The sequence below is a fragment of the Triticum urartu genome, chromosome 5A, assembly GCF_056163025.1.
Source record: "Triticum urartu cultivar PI428250 chromosome 5A, HENAU_Tu73, whole genome shotgun sequence".
In the NCBI taxonomy this organism is placed as follows: domain Eukaryota; kingdom Viridiplantae; phylum Streptophyta; class Magnoliopsida; order Poales; family Poaceae; genus Triticum; species Triticum urartu.
The window spans coordinates 460,253,537-460,269,965 of NC_141877.1; the positions used below are offsets into that span (position 1 = coordinate 460,253,537).

Consider the following 16,429-nt stretch of genomic DNA (forward strand, 5'->3'; position numbering starts at 1 on the left):
CTGGCCCTCGTATGTTGTCATCTTGCTTGCCACTTTATCCACCAAGAATTGTAGGTCAACCAACTTCAGCTTCCAGACAGAGAGAGGGAGCCCCAAGTATCGTAGAGGGAAAGACGCCCTCACAGTCGGCAACCCTTGTGTGATGTGCTCTAGGTCAATGTGATTGCACCGAATGGGAACCACTGAACTCTTACGGAAGTTGGTGAAAAGGCCCGTGACCTCCCCAAAGCCTCTCAGGATAGCTGCGAGGTTGTCAATATCCCGTTTGATCGGGGCCATGAACACCGCCGCGTCGTCCGCGTAGAGAGATGTCTGTACCATAGCACCCCTCCCTCTGATCTTATGTAGCATCCCCTTCCTAGTGGCCACATCAAGGATTCGTTGCAGAGGGTCAATAGCGATGACAAAGAGGAGAGGGGAAATGGGGTCCCCTTGGCGTAGCCCACAGCCATGCTTAATGGGGGTGCCGGCCACCCCATTCAGCAGAACCCTCGAGGAGGAGGAACACCACAAAGCCGCAATCCAATCTCTAAATTTACTTGGGAGCCCCCTCCTCTCAAGGAGATCAAGCAAATACTCCCATCTGACCGAGTCGAAAGCCTTGCGGATATCAAGCTTGAACAGAAGGGAAGGAGTCTTGCACTTATGAAGACGCTGAGCAAGGTTACGGACATACATGAAGTTATCATGGATACTCCGCGTTTTGATGAAAGCACTCTGGGCGTTGGAGATGAGAGTGGACATGTGCGGGGCAAGCCTGATGGAGAGCACTTTTGCAATTATCTTGGCAAAAGCGTGGATGAGGCTAATGGGTCTATAGTCGACGACCCTCTCCGCCCCTTCCTTCTTCGGTAGGAGCACAATGTTTGCGGAATTGAGCCAATGCAGATTTGTTGAGTGGAGGGGGTCGAAACGGTCGATCGCCCTCATGAAATCATGCCTAATGGTGTCCCAACACTTCTTGAAGAAAGCACCCGTGAAACCATCCGGCCCGGGAGCCTTGTCACTAGGCATGTCGTTGATCGCCTCAATTACCTCCTTCTCGGTAAAGGGGTAGTCAAGCCCTTGAAACTCATGCTTCTCCAAGTTAAGCTCCTCCCAGTAGAAGTCATTGGTACTCCTATCCCCTCTTCTCATTGCATGCGTGAAGTGCTCATGGAATATCTTCTCCTTTGCTTCGTGCTCAGTCACCCATCCATGATCATTCATGATTCTGTGGATATGATTTTTCCTCCTTCGCGCATTGACCCGTCTATGAAAGAATTTGGTGTTAGCATCACCCTCTTTGATGTTTGAGATGCGAGCACACTGCTTCTTGCGTGCCTTGTCAAGCACGGCCAAGCTTATTACCCTCCGCTTAAGCCTAGCCCGAAGGTCAAGCTCCTCGGTGTTTAATTGCCTGCCTTCCTGTGCAATGTCAAGGCGAAGAATCACCAGAAGGGCAGCCTGGAGATGGACCTTGGCTCGAGAGAAGAGACCTCTGCTCCATTGCGACAGACGAAGAGCCGTTTTCTTGAGCTTGTGGAAGAGGATGATGTAGGGCTCAGTGTGATCAACATGCTCATCCCATGCCTTTTGGACTACCTCGCTGAAACCGGGCATGGAGACCCAGAAGTTTTCAAACTTGAAAGTCTTAGGCCGCCTAGGCCCCTTATCATCGGCGAGCAAAAGCGGACAGTGATCGGAGAGGGACGAGGAGAGGGCGTGGAGCACATGCGTGTTGAAGGTTGTGTCCCACTCGGCGTTGCAGAAGAAGGAGTCAAGCTTGCTCAGCGTTGGGTTTTGCCTCTCGTTGCTCCAGGTGAACCTCCTGTTCTGAAGATGGATCTCTTTGAGCTCGCAGCTATCGAGCGCTGCCCGGAAACGGTTGATCCTACTGCGGTTCACATTCCTCTTGTTTTTATCCCTCGCCCGATAAATTTGGTTGAAGTCCCCACAGGCTAGCCAAGACACCCCCACCGGCGGTTTCTGTCCAAGGAGCTCGGCAAAGAAAGCGTCTTTGAGGGCGGGGTCAGTAGGACCATAGACAGATGTTACTTTAAATATTGCCCCCGATTCGCGAACACGGACCATGGCGGAGATGCAGAAAGTTGTGGTAGTGATGTTGGATATCTCAACTAGGAGATCATCCCAGAGCAGCAGGATCCCCCCTCTGGTACCGTTCACCGGTCGTTGCGCAAAGCTACGCAACCGATGACCCCCTAAGAAGGCGGCCGTGAATTGGTCGATATTGTCGAGTTTCGTTTCTTGAAGGCAGACCACATGACAAGAGGAGGAGGCGATGGTGGCATTGACCGTGGACCGACGGTCCGGGCAGTTGAGGCCCCGAACATTTCAGCTCAGAAAATTTATCGGTTGTGCTAACATGATGAAACCAAGGAATCCCTGAAGCAAGGCCACTGATGAGCAAGCACATCAATCGCCCCAGTGCAGACAGCGGTTGAACGAGCAGCAGCAAACACATTTGCTAATAGAGGAGCCGCAGCCCACACATAATACAGAAAAGCACAAGGGCCAACAATTCCCAGTGCCAGAACACACACAACCCTTGGACACACGCAGCTGATACATGGTTCTGTGCCAAAACACACAACGAGGATACCCCTGAACATAGACTTAACTCCACCACTAATTTCCCCTGGAGTTTTAACATGTTGTACTATCATTGATCACAGTACTCCCTCAGGTCCTGAACTGCAGCTCAGTTGGTCGTCTGCTGTAGCGCTGCCTCCTCACCGGGCCTCTCCAGGTCCAGCGCTCCTCCTCCACCATGCACCAGGAGGGCATCTTCAACAGCCTGGGCGTTGCTTTCATCCAACTTGAAGAGCCTGCGCATGTCTGCGATCACCTCCGGCGAAAGCTCCTCCTTGAAACGCTCGGCAAAGGCATCAAGAGCTGCCGAGGTGACGTCCTCACCATCCTTGATGATGCCCAGAGAGCGGCAGACGAGGAACTCGGCCGCACGAGAAGCCGGCGCGGCGTTGGCTTTGGCACGACTGGCCGGCCGTGTCTTGTGGATGGACAGGGTGCCCCCAACCCTGGAGATGGTAACCCCGGCCATCGTCTTGCGGCGAGCAGCAGGGGCCCGAGGAGGGGTCGCCGCAGGAGCAGGAAGAATGGACTCCTCACGGTCTTCGAACAACGGTGCGAGGCACTGAAGCCCCACCGCACAGGTAGCAGCATCAGCCCTCCTCCTCTGCACCGGAGATGGGGTGCGCCGCAGAGGACCGCTGGACACCAGCGGCGGAGTGGGAGAGGCCTCGAACCCAGGCGGCCTGGCAGGCGAAGCCAATGGCAGCAGCAGCATTGTGGGGGAGCAGAGCTCGAGCATTGGCTGGCTTGGCTCTGTCTGCAGAAGCGCGACAGACCGGGCTTCATTCCTTGTGGACCGCGGCGAAGGGGGGAGGACTGTTGTTGGCGACAGGGGGGCGAGGCTGGCAGTGTCAGAAGCTCCTGGGATCGCCGACGAGCAGCACATGGCGAGTGGTGCCGGGTGAGGCTGCGGCCACGCCCAGCAGCCAGTGGTGGAGCCGACAATGGCGCCATCTCCAGGGCGCGGTCCACAACCAAGCTTGAGGAGCCCGAGCCGAGCAGAACAGCAGGCGCGGCGTCGATCGTCGGCCTGGCATCAGGCAACGACCCGTCAGCGCCGCGGCGACGACCATCGCGGTCACGTCCACCTTCCTCCCGACGTCCACCGCGGTCAGCACCGCGCCCCTGGTCGCGTGATGCATTCTGAGGCTGGCGAGAGAGGCTGCACCTGATACGGGCGCCCCATCCTTCTCTGTTACGCGATCCATCGCGATCGCGTCCCCGGCGGTCTCTGTCATCCCACCTCCTATCTTGATCTTCATCTCGGTCGCGCCTGTGGTTGTCGACGGGGCGGGAGATGCGCTCCTGTGGGTCACGCATGATCCGCTCGCCGTCGACGACGTCCTTCACCCAGGTGTACCTTTGGGACACAACTTGCGGCCCTTGCGTTGGATCCTCGTGAATCGCCAGGTGAATGATCACCCGACGCTCAAGTCCGCGACGCCCAAAGGATGGTTGGTCGTCAGCGCGAGCCGGCAAGGTCACCCAGTTGACACGAGGTACGTTGGCCGGCGACGCCGTCCAGGCCCACACCCCCAGCACCTCGCAGTCTGTTTTGAGCTTCGATGCAGGCTCGATGTAGTCTATCGAGCAGCTCGAGCCAATGGCCTGTGCCACAGCCTGCTCGTCCCACGCCTGTAGCGGGAGCCCGTCGAGACAGAGGCGGACGTGATGAAGGAGATCGACGGTCTTCGAGTGTGCCTCCAGCCTCCAGGGGCGCATCTGCAGCCTTGTCTCCCTGAATGGCAGGTCTCGGCGCCCGGTCGCGTTGACGCAATGATGCCGATGGAAGAACCGGACGAGGAAGGCCTCTGGGAAGTGCTTGACGACGGAGACATCCTCACGCAGCGCGCCCAGCTCGGAGGCGATAGCCGTAGCGATGTCTTGCGTACTTGCCCGCAGGTCCCGGTCGAGCCAAGCGACCATCGCGTGCGAGCCGAGGAGCGCCGCCTCCTGGTGCATGGCCGGCGAGCCATGGATCACCGAAAACACCTCGGCCGGCCTCTGGGAGTGGTCTCCAGCCCACGCCATGGCTCCCTATGATGGTGGGGGAGGCTCCAGGGGACGGGGGCGAGCGGCAGGGTGTGAGGAAGCGGCCGGGCCCCCACGAGGAGGAGCAGGGCGATGAGGAAGCGAGTTGTGGGCGCCCGGACGAAGATGCGGCGCCGGCTTGTTGGTGCAGCTCTTAGCGCGGTGGCCTGGGAGGAAACAACGCCTGCAAGTGATCGGGTTGCGGCAAGTCGCTTGGCGATGGCGAGGCTTCAGGCATCGAAAGCATAGGTTTTTAATCCAGTCGGGAGGGGGCTGCCGCGGCATCAATGGCGCAGCAGGCAAAGCCGGCCGGCGCGGCCGACGGGACGTGACGGCCACCCATCCCTCCATGTCAGGGGCCTCGAGCCCCGCGGGCGCAGCGCGAGATGAATGCCTCCCCATTGCGCCCGCCTCCTCCCCTCGGAAGCAATTGAGCCACCCACCCAATTTGTTGCTGGGCGCCGCCCGCTCGTCAGACGCGGCATTGAAGAGAGGAGCACCGCGGCGAGCAGTAATGGCCGAAGCAACGCGCAGTTGCTCAGGTGGGGTCTCCAGCACCACCGACACTTCCCCAGGGGCAGAGGCGGGCCGCCCCGGCGGCGGCGGCGGCGGAGTGACCAACTCCCGATCCAGATCCAGCGCAGCTGGAGGTCCAGGCGGACCCGAGCAGAGCGGGGGGGAATGCCCCAGAGCAGCGCGGTCGGGGCAGGAACCTGCAGCGCTGGCCAGGCCAAGCACAGGGAGGTGGCCGGGGGTGCCGGAGCGGCTGCCGCCGGGAGGGGCTGGTGGGCTACAGGGCTGGGGCGGTCGCGTCCGCGAGAGCGAGCCATCCTGATCACTGGGGGGTTCCAGTTTTTGTCAACGTGCAAGCTCTAGTCTACATTTTTTGCTTAAACATCACTGTAATAAGTTCTTTAGGCCTTACATCTAAATTCGCGTCTTCTCTTGGAATCTTTTTTCTTTGAACACCCCTTTGAATCTTTAATAATACCGCTGCGTTAATCAGATCAGATAATTCATGGACATCTATCCAGGAAAAAGGGAAGAAATACCCTATAAATTTATAAGTAATTCACATCCCCTCCCCACGCATTTCTGCTCTCGGGCAGCGGCGGAGCCAGAAACAAAATATAGAGGGGGCCAAACATGTCATATAATGTTAGATGGGACCAAATCATCTAAACCTTGCTAATTTTGTTTGACAAATAAAGGATTAGCAACCTATATAGTTGTATTTATAAGAGCATAAGGGGGGCCAAGGCCCTTGCCAGCACCCCCTGCCTCCACCGATAATTATATATCCACGTACAGCTACGAAAGGGTTTACGTAATCTTCCTAAATATACTTCTCTGCCCCCTCCCCCCCTGATTTTCAGGTGGCTGGGCCCCTTCCCCAATGATCATTAGCCACGTTGCTAATTACGTAAAGTACGTAGCTATCTCTACGTAACTGTAGCATTACTGCTGCCTCCGCCACTGTTCCCGGGCTCACATGAGCCCAGGCAAAATCCAAAAATCGCTAAAAATAGAAAATAAAAAAAATCTGAATTTTTTTGGCAAACAAGATGCTCGTGTGCGTCATGTTCGTGCAAAATTTGGTGGAGTTCGGACATTCGAGAAGCGCGCGACAAAAAAGACAAAATTCGGCTTTGTCAGTAAGTTTACTGTGCACGCATTATTCAGACCAATTTTCTCTTTTTTGCCAGAAGCTCCTCAGATGTCCAAACAGAACAAATTTTTGTCCGGACATCACGCACTAGACATCTTTAATGCAAAAAAAAATCATTTTTTTGAATTTTCTAGTTTTTATTTACTGCTCGGGAGCAGGAATTTCCTTTTTTAGGTGCTCGGGTGCAGAGATGGATTCTTGCCTAGGTTCTTTACTTCTTTCTAATATATACGGAGGGAGGTCGGAATGTATGGCCCAACTGCATAAATATTTTCTGTTGGAGACTGCAAATCAGCAAGGACGATCTGCCTATGTACGTACCGTCAAGAACCAAGAGGACATATTGTGCGTGATTCTTCAAACTCGGCTTGCAGGCAGCTACAACTGACACTGGGAAAAGATCTGGACATTTTCATCGAAACCAGATCTTTTACCTTTTTCTTTTCTTTTTGGGGAACACATTTTTTACTTCACTCAGTCAAACACAACATTCGTGCATATCAGTCACACCAAACAAGTAGTAGTAGCACAGCGAATCAACCTGTGGTTGAGTTGGTTAGGTGGATAGTGGTATCCCTAACTCATCAGGGTTCAAATCCTGGTGCTCGCATTATTCCTGGATTTATTTCAGGATTTCCGGCGATACGCTTTTAGTGGAAGGAGACGTTCCCGTCAACGACGAGGCGCCTATGGTGACTTCGTAAATCTCAAGATGATATGCCGGCTCAGTCTCTCGGAGGTGCTCATAGGGGTAGGGTGTGTGTGTGTGCGTTCATAGGGGTGAGTGTATGCGCGTGTATATGAGCGCTTGTGTCTGTACTGATGCTCAAAAAAAAAGTAGTAGTAGCACAACATTTCTGTATATCAGTCACCAGCTTTTCTTGTCTGTAAATATTACTTTTATATTAATGAAAATTACATATAAAACAATTGTTCTACGGCTCGGATTTGAAAGAAAAAGTAGTAGTAACATGAGAGATTAGTATCTTGAGTCCAAAACAGGACAACATACTACACAAGAGGCAAGACAATCTTATTGCTCCTCGGAACAGGTTTTCATCCCATGTTATATATAAAGCAGCAACCGAAAGTACACGGCCGGCCAATATAAGATGATGAGGTAGCCCTCTTATAAAGTTGATCCTGAGATATTCGGCAAACGCAAAACGCACACGATTACTCTACCAGCTACAAGCACCGCAGCACTAAACACCCACACGCTAAGACTTAGCACATCTAAACTCTACGACAACTCATCAAAGAGGGAGAACGGCGTGGAGCATCACCGTTGACAAATCTTATTGCCCACAGTGTCCCCCATCCTTCCAAATGTAAGAGGACAAGCGACATTGATGCAGTTTATCGAGAAAATTACATGGTGGATCCATCAACTTGGTGAGGATGTACAGCAATTCCATCCATCAACTAGTAAAATGGCAAAAGTGACCCACTAAACTTGGCACTAATGATAACACAGTGGTGATCAGTTTAGTCCAAAAGAGGCCACGCGAGGGGATATATGCCTACGTGAGGCTTGTTCATGCCACAATACAATTGCCTGAAACACGTTTAAGTGTACTTCAGCGACAAAGCTGATTCTGTAACTTTGCTAGTGAAGCGAATCCACGAGTGATTCAAAAGCCAACTAGAACTGAAACAATCAGGCCTTAGCAGTTACTCCACGGAATGACGAAATGTTGATCAAGATTTACCAACCACCACGACCCATCCCACGGAGTAATTTATTCGGACAATAATAAAGTCAGTTTGTGTTTCAAAAAAACTGTGTGGATAGTGAAACGAACAAATTAATACTGTAGGTAGACAGGAACACATCGTATCAAACAAATAAACCACAAAAAAGCACCACGATAGAGGACCCTAACTCGAAAACCACCACCATTGTACTAACACTTTTCAAAAAATGCCGATTGATTGATTAGACGAGTTTGATGCAAAATCTGACATATGGATCCCACTGTCAGATGCCACATGGCTGGGGTTTAGACGGCGCCCGTCACACACGTACTCACGACACTAAGGTTTGACCAGCTCACGTTTCATGAAAAACAAATCACCTACGACGTCCCCGATTCAATCGTACACTAATCATACACGCAAACGTGTACGATCAAGATCAGGGACTCACGGGAAGATATCACAACACAACTCTACAAATAAAATAAGTCATACAAGCATCATATTACAAGCCAGGGCCTCGAGGGCTCGAATACAAGAGCTCGATCATGGACGAGTCAGCGGAAGCAACAATATCTGGGTACAGACATAAGTTAAACAAGTTTGGCTTAAGAAGGCTAGCACAAACGGGGATACATATCGAAAGAGGCGCAGGCCTCCTGCCTGAGATCCTCCTAAACTACTCATGGTCGTCGTCAGCGGCCTGCACGTAGTAGTAGGAACCTCCAGTGTGGTAGGAGTCGTCGTTAACGGTGGCGTCTGGCTCCTGAACTCCATCGTCTGGTCGCAACAATCGGGTATAGAAAGGGGGGAAAGGGGGAGCAAAGCAACCATGAGTACTCATCCAAAGTACTCGCAAGCAAGGAGCTACACTACATATGCATGCATTGGTATCAAATGAAAAATGAGTAGCATATGTGGACTGAACTGCAGAACGCCGGAATAAGAGGGGGATAACTATTCCTATCGAAGACTACGCTTCTGGCAACCTCCATCTTGCAACAGAAGAAGAGAGTAGATGGTAAGTTAACCAAGTATCATCGCATAGCATAATCCTACCCGGTGATCCTCCCCTCGTCGCGCTGTGAGGGAGCGATCACCGGTTGTATCTGGCACTTGGAAGGGTGTGTTTTATTAAGTATCCGGTTCTAGTTGTCATAAGGTCAAGGTACAACTCCGGGTCGTCCTTTTACCGAGGGACACGACTATTCGAATAGATCAACTTCCCTGCAGGAGTGCACCACATTTCCCAACACGCTCGATCCCCTTTGTCCGGACACACTTTTCTGGGTCATGCCCGGCCTCGGAAGATCAACACGTCGTAGCCCTACATAGGCACAACAGAGAGGTCAGCACACTGGTCTAAATCCTATGGTGCAGGGGTCTGGGCCCATCGCCCATTGCACACCTGCATGTTGCGTACGCGGCCGGCGAGCAGACCTAGCCTCCCTTATACAAGAGCAGACGTTTCAGTCCAACACAGCGCGCGCCGCTCAGTCGCTGACGTCACGAAGGCTTCGGCTGATACCACGACGTCGAGTGCCCATAACTGTTCCCGCGTAGTTGGTTAGTTCGTATAGGCCAGTGGCCAGACTCAGATCAAATACCCAGATCTCGTTAAGCGTGTTATTTTAAAATAACCGCGGACACCGACCAGGGCCAGACCCACATCTCTCCTAGTTGGTCTCAACCTACCCTGTCGCTCCGCCACAAAGATCCACTCAGAGGGCCGTCGGGACAAACGTCCTTTCGGACCCAATCCGTGAATCACTCGCGGGTACTCTACGAGCCGACCCGACTTTAGTCACCACAAGTATCATATAATATGTATATAAGTATATGCTCGTGATCACTCCCGAGTGATCACGGCCCGATAGTATAGCATGGCAGACGGACAAGAATGTAGGGCCACTGATGATAAACTAGCATCCTATACTAAGCATTTAGGATTGCAGGTAAGGTATCAATAACTGTAGCAACAATGACAGGCTATGCATCAGGCTAGGATTAACGGAAAGCAGTAACATGCTACACTATTCTAATGCATGCAGTAAAGGGAAGAATATGCGATATCTGGTGATCAAGGGGGGGGGGGCTTGCCTGGTTGCTCTGGCAAGAAAGAGGGGTCGTCAACAGTGTAGTCGATCGGGGCACCAGCAGCGGCGTTAGTCTTGTAGTCTATCGGAGAGAAGAGGGGAAGAAACAATGAATATAATGCAAACAAATGCATAGCGATGCATGACATGACAAGTAGCGGTGCTAGGGGTGCCTTAGCGCGGTATGAGGTGATACCGGTGAAGGGGGAAACATCCAGGAAAATATCCCCAGTGTTTCGTGTTTTCGGACAGATGAATCGGAGGGTGAAAGTTGCGTGTTCACTATGCTAGGGATGCGTGGCGGACGAACAGGCTGCGCATCCGGATTCGTCTCGTCGTTCTGAGCAACTTTCATGTACAAAGTTTTTCCATCCGAGCTACGATTTATTTTATATTAATTTTAAAAGATATAAATCATTTTTAGGATCTATTTAATTATTTTAAATCAACATTATCCAGAACAGTGCGCGCTGATGTCAGCATGATGTCAGCAGTCAACAGAGGTGTTGATTGGTCAACTGACGTGTGGGTCCCGTTCGTCATTGACTAGACTAACTAATCATGATTAATTAGTTTAATTAGTTTTTAGTTTAATTAACCAAAATCAATTAAGTTAATTAATTCTTTAATTAATTAATTTATTAAATATTTAATTATTTTAATTATTATTTTTTATTATTATTTTAAATTCCCTTTTTTTATTAAACGTTCTGGGGCGGGGCCCCATAGGTCATTGGCCCGAGGCCATAGTGGGTTCGGCGCTAGCGGGTGCCTGGAGCGGGTGCTGGGTACCCGCCCAGATCGACATGGAGGAAACGGCGCTGGGAGCCGGCGGCCACAACGACGAGCGGCCGAAGCGGCGCAGGGGTCGGAGCTGCGTGCTGGCGTGGTGCAGCAGCAGGGCCGCCGCGGGACGGACACGGGGCGGCGGTCCGGGTAGTCGACGAGCGGCCTGTGGGGGCGCGTGAGGCGGACGAGGCTATGGCCACGGCGGGGCGAGCAGCGGGGCCCCGCGAGGCCGCGGCGGAGCAGCCAGGTGCGGTTGTGGGCGCATGGGAAACAGCAGGGCGGCAGAGGCCTTCCGGGGGAGACGCGGCCGGGACGAGCTACCGGCATCCAACTGCAGCTCGCAGCAGGGAGCGGGGGAAGAGGCAAAACGCTGCGGCGGAGCAAGCGAGCCGCAGCGGTAGCGGCGTAGCGCTGGCAAGACGGAGCGGGCGCCCACGGGGAGGACGCAGTCGATGCGCGCGGGCGCAGGAGCCAGCGTGCGCGGGGCGACGGTGAGCGCGCGCGGTCGGCCCGTGGTGACCAGACGGGGGGCGAAGAGGGTAGAGGGGGGAATAGGCACAGGGCCTCACTGGCGGTGTAGACGACCAGCAGCGGCGAGGCTCGATGGGGTCCGGTGAGGGGGAAGCCGGGGATGACCGGCGAGGTAGCGAAGGGGACGGCGACATGCGCCGGGGGCGATGCGGGGATGAGGCGAGGTCGGCGGAGTCTGACGAAGAGGAGGTCGAGGGCGGGACGGCGTCGGCATGGACTACAGGCGGCGACGGCAATGGGGCAGTGCCGTGCGAGGGAGGAGGAGAGGCCGAGGGGGCGATGGGGCCGTGCCCCGTTTCAGATCTGGTCGGGGGAAGGAGACGAGGGAGCGAGAGGGGTTCGTGGGGATAGTGGGGGTCGTGCGAGACGAGTGGGGGGGTGGGGTTCGTGCGTGCGCGAGGAGTAGAGCGGCGCTAGGGTTAGGGTGCTCGTGGTGGGCGGCTCGGCAGGCCAGCTAGGCCGGCTTTGGCCAACTGGGCCAGTCGGCCCACTTGGGGCGGGGGGGGGAGGGGGTCTAGTGTTTTTTTCTTTGTTTGACTTTTAGTTTTTATTCATTTTTCCTTTTTCGTGTTTTCTTTTAACTTTTAATCTATTTTATTTTTATAATTTATAAAGTGGATCCCTAATTTAGTGTTACAACATAATCTAATGCCACAAAAAGTTTTACCCCAAACAAAATAGTTTAGTATTTTATAAAATATAAAAGGCATTTAATGAATGGTTTTAGCTACTGTTAGCTACTGTTTTAATTAGTTTAGTGCACTAAATCTTTTTACAAAAATGTGGTTCCTCCACCATTATGACTTAGGATTTATTTGTCCCATTTTGAACATTTTAGTTTTAACGTTTGAAAACTTTTGATGTTTGCCTTTATTTAAATTTGAATTTGGATAGGATTTGAACCTTCGCAAGTTTAGCAACAGTAATACCACTGACGTGGCAACGTTTAGCAGAAGGTTACTGTAGCTTAACTATTCGGGCGTTACAATTCTCCTCTACTACAAGAAATCTCGTCCTGAGATTTAGGAGGGGAAGTGAGGGGAAAAGATCTGGTTACGAAATTATAACGAATCTTCTCGGTCTTGATTGCCCTTCTCGAAGAGGTCGATCCATTACTTTGATGTCTTCCTTTCTCTGCTTCAGGTCAACATGATGTAGTACGCATCCTTTCTTCAGGATCTTCATCGTACTTACGGAAAGGATAAGGGGTGGCTTCGAAAGGACGGACCTCTACAAGGTTGCTTATCTGGTAGATAATGTCGGGGAAGGTGGCGGAAAGTATCTCTCGAATTGAAACTTAAGAAATTATCGAGAGTAAAGTAAGAAGGTGCAAAATAGAAGTTTCAAGCGCATAGGCAATTATTTGATGCCTGTAACCGGGCCTAAAAAGGGGTTTTGAGCCACGGGAATAAGTATTGTGTGTGATACCAGAATATATCATCTCTAGGAAGGTGACCCGGTCAAACACGAGGAATAACTATGGCAAACAAGGGTGTACAGGAGAGTCAGGTTTCGATCCTGTGGAACTATGGGTTATGGGCCCACCATGTTGTTTTAAAAGTAGAAAGAGCGGTGACATCTTGCATGGTTAAATTAGCAGGGTATGTTAGAGGATAACCGGTCAGTTATGTTGGCAACAACGTTGGTACTAAGGGCGAGGGACGAGGAGAACCATTTTCCTGCTCGTTGAACGAGGCGGACCAATAGGCAAAGTTCTCATCCATCGGTGGTTACGGAATGTCATCAACAATAGTAATAGGGTTATACTTGACAAGGTTGTACACCGAGGTGTTTACATAAGCAGGGAAATATTATTGCTTGTATCATATAGATCACAAGAAAGGTTAAACAAAACAATGGAAAGGAAAATGTGATTCTCAGATTAAACAGAAGAATGGGAAGGAAAATGTGATTAAACACATATTTCACGGGTATATCCTTCCCAAGGACAAGTAGAGCATGACATCCATGACAGGATATAATGTAGAAAACTCTTTAGGTAGGGGGAGAAATTTCATGACATTACCCATACAACGGTGTTTGGATAATTGAGCAGGAAACATTTATCATTGGCTTCAAATGTTCTTGTTGAAAATCGGAATACCACAGACATGCTTCGAGATAGCATTGGCATGGTCTCCAATCAAAGATCGGACTTTGGATACACAAAGGATCCATCAGGAACAACTCATAGAATAAGTCCAACAATATCCTCATGGAAGAATGGCTAACCTTGCTAAAAAGGAAACTATAACAATAGGTCCTCCAACCCAGTGTGCTAAGCATGACATCACCTTACCGGGTCATATAAAGACCAACGTTATAACTCTTGGAAATATGTTCCAACCATCATATCTGACCGAGATTCAGATTTGATTGGTGTCAGGATACCTCAGACGCAGGGTGCCTGAAATAGAGAGGTGCAACACAATTGATAAGATGACATTGTAAGATTCTTGGGAAATGAACCATGGAAGCGAGTTCCGAAACAAGAGTTCATCATTAAGCCAAAGATAGGATGAGGGGGTGGCTGATGGACTCAATGACAATCCTCGAGATTTCCAACAAGATGGATTTCCATAATTATGTGAACAAGGAGAAAACATTTGTCAGATCAAACGGTACAATATAATGATGTATGTTCGAGGAAAACATCCACAATTAAACATTGGTTGAACGGTGCACTCGAAATATGGGCTTAGGTAGAATGATCAATGTTAGAATGGTGATTCGATAACCAACGGTCTAAGAATGAAATATCGACCATTAACTTCAAAGCAATAGGGTTACTAGAAGTTTTGAAGTCGCACATCATAGTTCAATTGTCGGTTTTCCGGTTAGAAACAACATGGGGACCAAGAAGAATGGTGATGGCAAGTAGCATAACTTTATCAAGAATTCTTAAGGGGTGGTGAAATTATCACAACATCCTTGACAAAAAGGTAGTAATACTTCAAGGTAGATCATAATACGAGCTGGATAGCAAGTTTCATCCATAACATGAACAAGTTTGTGATGAAAGGAAGGTAAGGATGTTGTTGATGGTAACTCAAATTACCAAGGAACAAGGATGGCACTTATCATCAAGAATTCCATTGATATCCTGGAAGGATTCAAAATGTTGATGATGATCACGACAATTTGTTGTCGAGAGGATCCACGAAGAAGCAATTGAACAGCGACTGCATCAAGCAAAAGGACTGATGCAACAAAAGATTATTGGAGCCACAGATAGGACACAAACTCGAAATCAAGCTTGCTGTTTTTAAGGCGAAATCATATGAGGGGGAAGATCGACGTAAGGTTAGCTCATCGTCGAAAATTGTGCTCGGGAAAGAAGGACCAAGTAGCACAGTTGAAATTTAGCACAATACTGATATAGTCGATCAGGCTAGGAATGGCTTGAAGGATTATTAAACTCATAAGCAACGAATATTACTTAGAGTTATCGAACCAGAGTGCGGAACCGGTTCACTTACCGGTGTTCTTGAGCGACTAACAACTCAGAACCCATGAAAATTGGAATCAGTGAGAGATAATAGCTGATGAAGACTCATAAGATGCATCACAGTTCTTAGATATTCTCAAGATACCAGAGGGTAATACTCGACGATAGATCAAGGTAGAGGTTGGACTGGTGTATTGACTTGCAAAAGCCAAGTGCTTTAACTTGTCCGAGAAATGGGATCAAAGAGAAAATATGGTCGGAACCACGATTGCATAGGATCAATTCACAGATACCAGATGATATTATATCAACGAAATAGTTATTATTACAAGAAGCTTCTATGGTAGGATCTACATCATGTCCATGGGCATGAACACAAAGTTCAAGGTCGACTCCCACTTCTTCAATGTATAACCTTCCATTCACCTCTCACCTTCGAAGAAGTTGTAGTGTTGAAATTTTATCTAGCAAAATACCAGAAGAGTATGACTCATGAAAACTTTCGAGTTCACACATATTAAGGAAGGCATAGGTTCAACCCGTCAGGGTATCATGGAAACATATACCACAAGCTTCAATAGTAAATACCACCAGCTCGAAAACAGAGCATGGTTGAGAAAGTAGAGGATATAATTTACCAAAGGCTTTATATATCCGTGGAAAGACTCGCAAGGTTATCTGAATATGAAGGACACTGTCGGATAATAATCCAACAAGAGGTCTGGTGGTCTACAGCAGAGCTGATGTGAGTATCGGTACTCTATCAAAGGAAGAAGGGATGCAAGTGCATCGGATTATAGAAATAACTGAATAACTCAAAGCTCAAATGCAAAGAAATTATGAATTCCAAGACAAGGGATCAGAAGCAATGCTCTGATTAGGGATGGATAAGCTGAATAGCCTTAGGGGTACAATCAATGACAATTTGATTGGTCGAGATCCAGCTCATGTCCGGAATGACGTCTGAATCAGAAGGATAAATTCCAGGGAACAACTGATGATTGTGTGCATTCACACACATGTTGAATCAAAAGGATCGGAATGACAATCACAAAGGTTTTTAAAGTAAATTGCTAGACCAATGGAATTAACCGGAATGCAAGTACGCAAGCATTCCCATAACAACAGGTTGTTGAGGATTTTCGAAAGATCAAATAGTATTTCGAAGTCTTTTGGGGAACACAAGAACAACTGGGAATGAGTGGATACTCAATAAGTGCGAGGAATTATCCGTATGGGTATTTCTGCGGCAAGGAACTACAAGGCAGTGGTACAAGGGATTCTTAAGAGTCGGAGATCAATTCAATGCATCTTGTAATAACATGAGAAACTCAGAGTAATTGTATGAACAACAAGTGTATGTCGTTATCCATATGGATATATCGGTAATAGGGAATTGAAAAGGCAGAGGGCACAAGGGTCTCGGGAATGATCGAAGAGTATCTTCAAAATCTTCTGGTGCAGTAGGCGATCATCTATGATAAGGGGCTCTTCGGAAGAAGTAGTTACGAGAACCTAGAGTCAGAATTAGTAAAATCATTTAACCTGAATAGAAGAGAGATCAGAGTCCCAGAG

The 16,429-nt window shown here is 49.7% G+C and overlaps 2 protein-coding genes across 2 annotated transcripts; both read right to left on the minus strand.

The window, feature by feature from the left end:
- Window positions 1–2,701: 2,701 nt before the first annotated feature.
- On the minus strand, window positions 2,702–3,468 carry LOC147971926 (uncharacterized). Its single transcript, XM_087524173.1, has one exon. It carries the CDS (start codon window positions 3,329–3,331, stop codon window positions 2,702–2,704), a length of 630 nt encoding a protein of 209 aa, XP_087380299.1. The 5' UTR covers window positions 3,332–3,468.
- Window positions 3,469–3,703: 235 nt separating this feature from the next.
- On the minus strand, window positions 3,704–4,899 carry LOC147971927 (uncharacterized). Its single transcript, XM_087524174.1, has 2 exons — window positions 3,792–4,899; window positions 3,704–3,717 (listed from the first exon to the last, which is right to left on the minus strand). Exons 1-2 carry the CDS (start codon window positions 4,621–4,623, stop codon window positions 3,704–3,706), a joined length of 846 nt encoding a protein of 281 aa, XP_087380300.1. The 5' UTR covers window positions 4,624–4,899.
- Window positions 4,900–16,429: the final 11,530 nt, after the last annotated feature.

Coding starts and splice junctions, on each gene's coding strand:
- LOC147971926 (XM_087524173.1), bottom strand. CDS start 3,331: ATGCTCGAGCTCTGCTCCCCCACAATGCTGCTGCTGCCATTGGCTTCG.
- LOC147971927 (XM_087524174.1), bottom strand. CDS start 4,623: ATGGCGTGGGCTGGAGACCACTCCCAGAGGCCGGCCGAGGTGTTTTCG.